We start from the raw sequence: 12,087 nt of genomic DNA on the forward strand, positions 1-12,087 counted from the left end.
CTTAGATCAAGTGTATCAAATCAAAATAGTTATGAATAAGGAAGCACGCCAATGAAAGCATATGGCAACTAGTCGGAAGCAATACAAAGTAATACTAACAGAAAAGGAACAGTAATAACGTAAGATGAATTCAGTAAAAAGAATTTCTTCAATTGAACAATAAAATTTCAATCTTTTTATTTCAAGATCATCAAACTCAGATACATAAACATCTCCAACAATCTCAGGAGAAGAAATCAAATTCATCCTACTACTACCAGTATGAAAAGTGCTAATTATCTCATCATTAATACAATCAACCAAAGTAGCTTCCAAGTTCAATGTGGCCACAAATTCCTGTTCAGAAAAAATTATTGACACTGATGTTTCCATGTCCAAAAATCCTCCAAAATCATCGATCAACTCGCAGTTTTCCTCTGAAATTATCGAGTTTTCTTCTATGTCATCGCTTCTTACTGTCACCCAATCTTCTTCCTCGATCCAATTGGGCTTCGAAGAGCTCAACATTCCCTCTCCAATCAGCCGTATGATCCTATCTGCAGGCGAATCAACGGTGTTGCTTGACTCTAATGACGAGGAATCCATCACCTCGAACACATTCCAATATCCCTGATCCAATATGCTCGTAGGAGAATCTCTCTTCAACTCTTCAACTTTCCAGGAATTGGACTCAACAGATTGCAAAAATGGATGTTGAAGTAGTTGCTCAGCCGTCCAACGCTCTTTTGGATCATTTATCAAACACCTTGCGAGGAATTCCCTCGCATCGTTTGATAAATTGTTTGGGAATTGAGGCAAATCCCCTGAATAACCAATTCTATACAGAGCGGAAACAGGGTCCTTGATCTCAGCCCAAGGAGGTGACCCTGTAGCCATCTCGATAACAGTGCATCCAAGAGCCCAAATATCAGCTGGAAATCTTTGTTCATCGGCTCGAGCAACTTCAGGTGCCATGAAAGCAGGTGTACCGGAAAATCCAGGATCTTCCAGTAATTTCCCACATCCTAAATCAGCAATCTTGATCAAACCATCTTGGCCAATCAATACGTTCTGGCCTTTGATGTCACAATGTACAATCCCAATTGAGTGAAGATAATCCAAGCCGAGCAGTATTTGTTTCGCGTAACATTTGATCATCGATTCCTCCAGTGAACCTCCTTGTTTCTTGATCAAATCGGAAAGCGTGCCCCCGGGTACATACTCCATGAACATGTTGTAAATTTCCTTGTTACTCTCCAAAGCATTGGTGAAGCCGAAGCACTTAACAACAAACGGAGAATCCAGCTGAGAAATAAGAGAGTACTCTCTTTGCAACAAGTTAGAACAAGATTGCTTAACAGCAAAGAGCTCTCCCGAAGAATTGGTAGCGAGGGAGACAGTGGCGGATGAGCCACGGCCAATAACTGGACCCTGAGTCCACTCCATTGAACCACTTTAGCTCGAATGTAATTTAGCCTAGAATTGATATACCACAAGAAAAGAAGAGAAGTCTGAGGATGTGAACTCAACTTTTAGTCAAGTTATGATGAAAATGGTATATGCTTGGTGGTGATATTTATATGGTGGAAAATATTTGGTTTGCCTACAAATGCAGCTAAGTAGTTAATGGCCATTGAGTGGAGTTGGGGTCTTTTATAAGTAGGTGAATAATATAAAGAATCTTCATTGTATTTGAACCAATGACAGCAATGTATTTGCTTTTTTGTACTTTTCATATTAGTCCTTTCCTTCCTTGTAACTAAAGGTGAAGCCGGTGTTTTAAAATAATGAGTTTGAAATTCCAATGCTCTTAAATTCAAAAACTTTTAAAATAATGAGTTTGAAATTCTAATGCTGTTAAATTCAAAAACTTGTCACTACATACGTATGGATAAGGTAAAATTTAGCTTTCCTTTGTTCTACTTATTTTTAGTGGAGATTTTTTTTTTTCATAATTGTTGGATACTTTATTCGGTAGTATAAATTTGCTCAGGAAAATAAATACGAATTTATTTTAATTTATATGATATAGTTTGACTTGACACGTAAATATTTTTATTAAATTATTGAATTTTAAACTAACTTATATATTAGATCATAATTTTTTAAAAATAAATATAAAATTTAAACTAACGCTATTTGAATCAGACGAACTTGTAAGCTCTACACTAGCTCTGGCTAGTGCCCCTGCTTATAGCAATCAAGGGTATGATATTAACGGTTAATTAAATAGGTTGAAAATAATTACAACTCTGATTTAATTTTCATTAAAGACCAAAACCAATCTACATTTTTAATGAATAAAATTATCTAATACTTATATTGATTGAAAATAACAAATAAACAATTTATTGAAATACATTTAAACTGATCCAAACCCTATCATATAGAAAGTTATCCAATACTTATATTAAATAAAAAAATAGTAAATACTTATAAAATTAATCAAAATGTATTCAAATTGATCCAAACATTACCACAATGTTTTAAAAAGATATAATACATAAACATGCATTTTAATTTAGCCTCATATCACATTCAAAACTTTTGATTTTAAATTTACATAAATAGATAATTAAATTTATATAAAATTAATTAATCGGACACACATATCTGTATAATACATGCCATATAGGACAATACATGTAAAATAAGAATTGATCATATAGAACGCTATATAGAGTATTATATCTAATTTTTAAATTACACATTCAATTTTAAAGAATATACATTTTAAAAAGGCTTGGCTTTCCTTGGTTGTAGAATTTGCCTCTCCATGTAAGTTTGAGGCAAGGAAAAAACTAAGTGGAGAGTGAACCACGTGTCGAAAGGAGGAAGAGTTGAGAGGTTAGGCCGACTGGAGGAGCGGCTAAAGAAAAGAGGGGCGTCCAATGTCCACATGAAAACACGTGAGAATGTGCCTTGTTATTGCGCTATCATATCATGCTTGTCTATGCTTTCCAATTCAGATTGCGGCGCGTTTTACTGTTTCCCCAAGGGACCGCGCTTTAAATCCTTTACTCTTCAAATATTTTTAATCATCTAAAAATAGTATAATTTTTTAGCAAAGGGGTTCATTTGTGGCTCCGTTACTGCTCTAATGTAATGAATTTAAGGCCTCGTTTGATTATGAAAATCATAATTTTTCAAAATTAGAGTTAGCATTGTGTTTGATCATAAATATAAATTAAAGTTATTTTTTAAATTTTATGAGAGAAGTAGGAATAAAAAAAGTGAAAACACTTTTTCAAATACAAGCTCGAAACTGTGTTTGAAATTCTCATGGCCAAACACATCTTATATTCATTTTTTTTCACTCGAGTGAAATAAATTTTCAAAAAAATATAAATAATTTTCATGATCAAACGGCTACTAATTTTTGTGTAAATATTTTATTTCTTGATTTTTTTTAATATAGTGTAAATATTTTATACAAAACTTACAACTCAAAATTAACATGCAATCTGTCTTAATTAGTTTGTTTGATTTTAACTTAACATAAATTTAACTTACATGATATTAAATTAAAGGTTCTTTGTTCTAAAATATCTCGTATGATTTTAACTTTTGAGTATGTCAATTTTTATCTCATTCACAATTATTATATAACAAAATAAGTGAATTTTTGCTACTCTGATGTTAACAAAAATGATTTAAAAATTACTTAAGCTAAACACAAATTACTATTTTCTACGTCCTTTTTCTTTGTGAAAAATGTTTCTGACGAAAAATATTTTTCAAAATAAATATATTTTAATAGCTTGGTCAAATAGGGTATAACTTCTGTTTGAGAAGTCAATTAAGGTCTTTTAAACTAAGCTAAGGAAGACTTGGCAAGTCTTTGCGTGAATGCAGTTTCCAATGTGCTTCCATATGTGAACTTAAGAACAATGGTATGTTCACATGGTTAGAAAATACATATATATATATATATATATATATATATATATATATATATATTGGGGATTTAAAGGTCCACCTAATTTTTATTTCCCAAGATATCCCCCAGCCCGACAGGCCAAGGACTAATCATCCGTGGATCTGAGCTCCATTTAAGGATTTACCGTTGGCCAATTGATTGCTGCATGCACAAGACGGAACTCGAACCCCCGACACTTGCTTAAGAGACCTAGTGATCTAACCATTAGGCCAACCAAACTTGGTTAAGTCCACCTAAAATTAACTATAAAGCAAAGTCTTATGTTATGTTTTCTCCAAATATTAAGTCAATTATCAAATTTCATTCTAAGTCCCAAGTCTTGTGCATTCACATTACCTTGGCAATGCCCTTAATTCAAGCTTGCCGGCAATTGCGAAGAATGTGCATGTACTAATTCTTTTTCTTCGTTTTCATATTGTTGTAGCTCATAGTATTTGTTTCACGAATATATAGTTAAACTTTTTTATAATAACAACATTATTTGATTGAATATATTATTATTATTGTTGCTAATTTTAAAATGCTATTATAGAAAAATGTAATACATTATATACAAAAGCTGGTTTCAGGGAAAACTAGATCGTTGTAGCGAATGTTTGTTATAGAGGTGTCCGTGTATGTTGTTACTTCTACTTATATCATGTTTTTTCAAGCGGTTAAATTATATTCCAATAAGAAAGGACTCAAGTAATTTATGAGGGTCAAAATATTAGTTCTCGACTTGAACATCCGTCTTTTAGTATTTTTAAGTAAATTTTGTAAAGTTAGAAACTAAATAAAAATATTATATATAAACCATAATTCTAATGGTTACTCGTTTTTTTTTTTTTTTTGGATTAATAAAGATTCTAGGGTGGTACATTTAATCCAACCCAAAATGCTATCGTCATTGACGATTGAAATTTGAAAGTACAACCATGTTGATAGCTATAAGCTAGGCAATATTAAATTAAAAATTCGTAGTCAACTTTCTATAATTTTTTAGTTACGTAAAAGCAAGGGTTGAGATAGGAAAAAAAATAATAATAAAGTCAAACAGGTACTTTGTGTGTGAGACTTTTAACTCAATCATAAAAGTCTAGGTTTTGGTATATGAAGTGAAAATGAAGGATCCATTTGATACGAGTAACAAACCACACCATAACCAAGTTCGATAAATAATAGCGTGAATGAAATTTCTTCATCAATAACTAATTAAAGATTTTGAGTTAGACTTTAGAAATAAAGATATTCTCAATTGATAGAACTTATCTCTAATGAACGATCTTAAGCAATTCTAAATGTACGACCTTTAGGGGGTCATGCTTAAATGTTCACTTAATTAAGAAAAAAGGTATAAAAAATCATTTATACCACAAAAATTATTTATTTTTTATTGTTTCACTCAAAAAGTCACTAAATCAGAAATTGATATATTAAATCACTTTTAACTGTCGTGAGACTTAAACTTTTAAGCAAAAATATAGAAACATTAGACTCAATCTATTCTAATAAAAAAGTTTCTATCCTACCTTTTTTTAATTTAAGTAATAAATTCTGAATCTTAAATATCGAATGATTATTGGAAAAAAGAAAAAGGAAAAACAGCGGTGAGCAATTTTCAGATGAAAAAAGTGCATATTATGGCAGTGAATAATAAAAGCAAAGCAGCACATGAATTAAATATAGAAATTAAAAGCATTTCACATTTGTGTACGCCAACCTGACGTATCATATAGCTCAGCCATAAAAAATAAACCATATAATATAACACAATTAAAGCAATTAGTGCCTTGTCGTTTTGGTCGAACTACCACCACTTCTTTTTTTTTTTCTCACCCTATAATTATAATAATAATAATATTGTTCTACTAATATAAGTTTGGTAATTTAGGTAAAAAGCTAGAGAGGGTAAATTAAAAGCCAATTTAACGGCTGAAAAGTTGGTACAACAAACTTCTTTTTTAGTTATAGCATATTTCTTTTCCTTGCTATCCAAGGATGGGTGTAGTGGATGGAGTTATTCTTTTCTTAATTAGAGTCTCGAGTTCGAGTTCTAAGTATGAAATTTTTTTGGGTAGGAAGCCCTACCCTCCAAATGGGGCCCTACTTAATACGAATTTGGATTAATCGAGTTCCAAATGCAGGTACCGAACACCGAATAAAAAACTAAAAAAAAAAATATTTTCCTTATTAAAGTAAATTCCAGAAGCTAGCTCATGAAACAGTTACAACACCGCCCATAACTGCCCTCTATGATAAAATAACCTATAATTTATACTTATACGTATTTTACATTTCATATATATGATTATATTGACTGCTAAATTAATCCATAAAAATATAACTTGTTCAAATCTTTATATATAGGTTTAAAAAGAACTGATATTCGATCTGTATTTTTAGTTTTAACCTCATCGTTTTAATTAATGTGTTATTGTTCAGGAGCGGATCTATGATCATCTTTTTAGTGCTCCGACATTCATTAAATTCAAGGCAGATTAAGTATAATAATATAAAAAATACGTAAAGTTGGTATAAGAATTAGAAAAGTACTCAATAAATCAAGAAGATAAATAGTTGTTTCAATTTTCAAGTAGAACCTTAAAGCTTTGGACAATAATATACATGTTCGAACCTTTCAAGGACCCACAACTCCTAAATACTGGGTCCTTCATTGTTATTGTTTGACTGTGCACATGAAATTTAAGAAAGAATTTTTTGTTAGAACTTATATATAATCTAAAGTACTTTTGTAATTGTAGATCATCTCATTATTAAGGGTAAAAAGAATTTTAGTTAGCTTATTTTTTAATATATAAAAACAAGTGGGAAAAAAACATTTTCGGGGAATAGAATAGAACAAATAAAAACGAAAGTTAACCTCATACATATTAATTTGTATCCTGTTTTACATGTTAGTATTATAGCGTATATCGGTTGGAGTCAGGAGTGAATATTCTTCTTGTTGATAATGCACAGTGACGGAGTCAAAAAATTCATTAAGGGGATTCAAAAATGCACATAGGAACTAGCTGAAGGGGGTTCAACATATACAATATATACATAAAAAATAATTTTAATCGCTTATAAATAATGTAATTTTTCGCCGAAGGAGGTTCGGATGACCCCATGAATATATGCTAGATCCGCCACTGCACATACTAATATATAGATATTCGTGACGTATGGCAAAATCCATGTAACTGATTTGAACAAATAATGTTAGTTGATAATTCACGTTTAAATTATAGGCAAATAATTACATGTAGCAAAGCATGGACTCATGGTTAGTGTACTTTATGAGAGAAATAAAGCAAATAATTAAATAGTAAAAAAAACAAACTAAAATTAACTTGTCATAACTTCTGAAAGACTGGTCCAGCTTGCGAAGTTAGTATTTTTTAAAAGTACTAAATATATGTTGCAAGGTCGACCAAACAACCTATTGGGATCACTCATATATATGTTAGGTGGTATATTTATGAGTTCAAACTAACCTATTACAACAGCTAAAAACTCTAATCATAATATAAGAATTTCTTGCACCTAACATGAGTGAACTGTTAATATATCTCGACAAAAATGGCATTAAATACACATGAGAATACATCACTCAAGTCATGTTTTTCGTCTTCCTGTGCTATCTATAGTTAAGCTCAACTAAATTTGTATTATCAAGACCTTTATATTAAAGATGAAGAAATTAAAAATATCAACGATCCCACTACATGACATTGTGTGTTGAGTCATATTAACTATCCATGCAATGTGGTAATAAATAACTCACACGTCTTAAGATTGCATGACATGCAGTAGAACGTGGGCGGTGACCACTCTCACTCGGCAACACATTATAATTCAATGTAAGGCCAAAGCCATGCCAATGAGGCTGTAAAAGATTTCATTCACACCTTCATCCAGAGGCGGAGCTAGCCTTCTTTAGGGGTTCGGTCGAACCTCATCGACAGAATAGTATACTATTTATATATGATTAAAATTATTTTTTATGTGGTTATAGTAGGTATTGAATCTTCTTCGATTAAATTTTCTTTGAATATTGAACCCGTTAGTTGAAATTTTGGCTCCGCCTTTGCCTTCATCACGCCCATTCCTCTTTTGAGGTTAAAAAAAAAAAAAAAAAAAAAAAAAAGTGTGCTAAGTGCTGAAATTCTGTTGGCTTCACAGCTGTGACACGTTAAAAAGGCAAAATTCACGCTATTTTGAAATTCTTAAGATCCTTTGGATGACAAAATGCACTTATAGCTTTCTTTTGGTTTTTCCATGTGGTGGCCTGATTATCATGCTATAAACCAAACGGGAGAGCTCAAATCAAAAAACTAGTATTGGTTCATAACAATCACTTTCGTTTGAGAATCAACGATCTCGTTAGTCACGGTTGACTCTGCTCTTAGATCCGTCCAGGCCATCATTTCGAGTGTTGGTCACGGCTGGCACCCCTCTTGGGTCCAGGCCACCACTCCGAGTCACAATTCAATGTGTGGGACTCTCAATGAAAACACCAATGTTATAAATCAAACTGGAGAACCCATTTGACTTATAATCTCCTTAATATTTCTCTATTTTTCCAACGTGGGACAGTTGCTTCATAACATATTACCTATACCTATATTGATGTTCAATTAAATTTTGGATTCACACTGAAACATATTGTGCAAAGCATTAAAAACAATTTCATATCTAGCAGATTAAGATTTGAATGTAAAATCTCTAATTAGAAGCTAAAGATAATACTCTTCATTCTATCATATAGTTAATCTTCCATGATATTATTAAGCACTTATAGACTATAGAATTTGTGTTTTTCAGCTGACTGATTATCCATGTAATATATAGGAAGCAATAGTTTCAATATCCTCTCAGATTCTTTATATTCACTGGGTTTTTGATAAGTTATTTTTACGTACTAGGTAATTTAATTTCTTAATATGAATATAACATTTAAGTAAAAATCTACTTGGTTTATCCAAAATCTGCCCCTCGCCCACCACATGCCACCATGGTCTATTTTTGCTACTCTCCAGCTGTCTTAATTTCATATATATGTGTGACGTATTTTTCTTTTAATCGGTCTAAAAGGTGATCATACATTTTTATTTAGAATTAACTATTTTTTAGATTTTTTATTTTGATAGTAGTGAAATGATTTATAGTCATATAAATATTTATAATTTTTTTTTCTTAAATTTGGACTTGATTAAATACCATTGCTTAAATTGAGACCAAGTGAGTATTTTGTCACAAAATGTTTGTTTTCACTCTTGGCAATAAATAATGTCATCCAACTTCACGGAGAAAGGAACATAGGATTAGTTTCACGGCTGCTGACTGTGAGAATACTTGGGAAATTAAAAAAAAAAAATGTCATCCAACTTCAATATTCTTTTCCTCCCAATGAGTGGGTATACACACTAATTTTCCTTTATTAATTCTATCACCGGCCGGCTGACTTTGCTTTAATCACACTCTATCCTTCTACGCTATGTCACTTCAATTTATATGTCAGCTTTTATTTAACGAGAAAACATTGGCCCCTTGTATTTTTCTTCTTTTCCTTCTTTTCATCTTTGCTATTTTACGTTTTTGCTTCACATTTTGCTTTTCGAATAAAAATAATACTAAATATACCATAAGTTTCAATCATTTTTGTATTAATATATAATAAAAAAAAAATTAATTTAAATTGACTCTGAAGAAGTGAAATGTAACAATTAAACATGAAATAGGGGATTACTGTTTATTTGTGGATGGTCTCTCTTTTTTTTTTTTTCTTTTTCAGAAAAAAGATATCGTAATTATTTTTATTTATTTTTCGTATTGATAACTTTAAAGCTATTATCGTGGCGAGTTGGCGGCCATCATAAGTATTTAAGAACATTAAACAAGCTAACTGCCTAACTGTGTCATCTCCATGGAATTGAATACTATCTCCGTAAATGTGTCGACATTTGATTGGGCACGGAATTTAAGAAATACGTGATGACTTTATAAAGTGTATAAAATTGTCCCTTTTAAAGTTATTTTTATGTTTTTTTTTTTGTTGATTTTTCTTAATAAATGGGACCCACTAAGGATAAAATGAGAATAATGTCATTAAATAGTTAATAAATAAGAAAATGTGACATTCTTTTTGAAACGGATCAAAAAAAAATAATAAAATGGAACGGAGGGAGTACTATGTTAATTGGTCTATACGTCACGATGCTAAATGAAAAGCAATTTTTAAAACATTCTGCTCATATTTTCACATTTTCCCTCTTCTTCTTCTTCTTTTTCAAAAAGTAATTAATATAAATACGCACCTTAACTTATCATATTTACATAAATTCTCACTCTTATAGAGTAATTATAAAAATGTCAACTAATTATGTATCTTCGTTGAATGTAGCGGAGAACTAATTATGTATCTTGATAAATTTAAAATTGAAAAACATGTTCAGGAGCTAATTAAGTATCTTTACAAAGAAAAAAAATAGCATACTTGTTGAATATAGTAGGAGCTAATTATGTATCTCGATATACTCAAAATTGAAATTTTCTCTAATTAAGTTCGAAACTATCGGAACTTATGTTGTTTGATTTTTTTTATTTTTTTTTTGGTCTTAGAAAATCACGATCTCTTTCTCCATTTGTTATATTTCTTTGAGTGACCTAGGACTTAGGAGCAAGCTACACAATGTTTTGTTTGTATACTTGGGCCTTAGTGTGATCTTTGCCCTTGATGTATTCAGCCTGTTAGTGTGAACACTAGGCCCACTACAATAGATCTTCATTAGGGCATTGGAAATCCAAGAAACCACCTCTTTATCTCATCGTTGAAGTAGTGGTATAAACTGCACATACTTACCTCTCATCTTGCGGAAATATATTGGGTTATTTATTGTTGTTGTAAGTTGGACCAAAAATAACCTTAAAAGTGGTCGATTTTAAACTTTTGACCTTGATTGTTCGAATAAAACTCAAGTATAATATATTTTTAACTTTTGACCTTAAAGATTTGTACATAAGGTAAGCAAGATTTCTGAAGAACTTCTAAAGAGCTTCTATAAATCCTTCTTCTTGTATCATTTTCTTTTATTTTCAAATAGTTAAGGAAATGCATTTGATCAATGTTAAGAACATAAGAGTTCCACATTTATATTATTTTGAGAAAATACATAAAGCTCCTTGATTTTGTTCGAGTTTTTCAAAAAGACACTTAAACTTTATTTTCGATCTATTACCTCGCAATTTTTTTTAATCCGTTGTAAATACACCATTTTTACTGAATTTCAGTCACAGAAAAAAAGTGAATGCACGCACCAATCAGATGCCGCCACGTATTACATAATTTAATTTTATATTTTATTCATATTTTTGAATAAAGTTTGCCTTTTTATTTTATTTATTCCCCCTCCCCCGTCCAATATCTCCCTTCCCATCCCCATCCAACAGCTTCCCTCCACCCCCACCTCCATCCAGCTGATTTCTCCATTCTTCTTTCTCTTTGGATTTCAGTATTAACTTTGTGGTTCAGTGGTTTCAATTTTGTGTTTATGTTAATTTTGTATTGATTTATGTGTTTGTTGATTGTCTATGAAAATGGAGCTTTATAGTTCTTAAAAAAAAAAAAAAAAACTTGAAATTGAAGAAAGTAAACACGGTGATGGTAAAAGGCGAGTAGAGTTATGGTGATGATTGAGAGGATTGAGGAGAAAGAGAGTTGTGGTGATGATGATGTTGTTGTAATTGATGTTGTTGTTGAGTTATAGTGACATGGAAGAAGCTGTCAATGGAAAAGAAGACAATGGTAGGTGGGGAGTGTTGCGGAGGAGGGAAGGGGGGGGGGGGAGATGGGGGTATAGGATAATTTTAAAAAGTAAATAAATATTGATTTCGTTTTTAAAAAAGAAGATAAATTATATATCAAATTATTTACACGTGACGACTTTTAATTGGTTAATAAAGTCAATTTTGAGTCTTTCACACGCCTGTTGTGTGTGTACACATGCAGAGAGTCACAATGGTGTATTTGCAACGATTTAAGTAAAATTCTTGAAATAATAGGTCGAGGGTATAATTTAGATGTCTTTTTGAAAAAATTGGCCAACATCAAAGAGGTCTTTATGTATTTTCTCTATTATTTTCTAAAAAAAATTGTAGGCTAGGTGTATCAAAGGAAGACCAAA

At 31.2% G+C, this 12,087-nt stretch overlaps 1 protein-coding gene across 1 annotated transcript; it reads right to left on the minus strand.

The window, feature by feature from the left end:
- LOC107876931 (mitogen-activated protein kinase kinase kinase 18) lies at positions 1 to 1,727 on the minus strand. Its single transcript, XM_016723746.2, has one exon. It carries the CDS (start codon positions 1,423 to 1,425, stop codon positions 16 to 18), a length of 1,410 nt encoding a protein of 469 aa, XP_016579232.2. The 5' UTR covers positions 1,426 to 1,727; the 3' UTR covers positions 1 to 15.
- Between the last annotated feature and the right edge of the window lie 10,360 nt (positions 1,728 to 12,087).

This window comes from Capsicum annuum, chromosome 7 (genome assembly GCF_002878395.1).
Source record: "Capsicum annuum cultivar UCD-10X-F1 chromosome 7, UCD10Xv1.1, whole genome shotgun sequence".
Lineage (NCBI taxonomy): Eukaryota > Viridiplantae > Streptophyta > Magnoliopsida > Solanales > Solanaceae > Capsicum > Capsicum annuum.

What these genes read in the sequence shown, in the direction of transcription:
- LOC107876931 (XM_016723746.2), bottom strand. Translation starts at nt 1,425, where the DNA reads ATGGAGTGGACTCAGGGTCCAGTTATTGGCCGTGGCTCATCCGCCACT.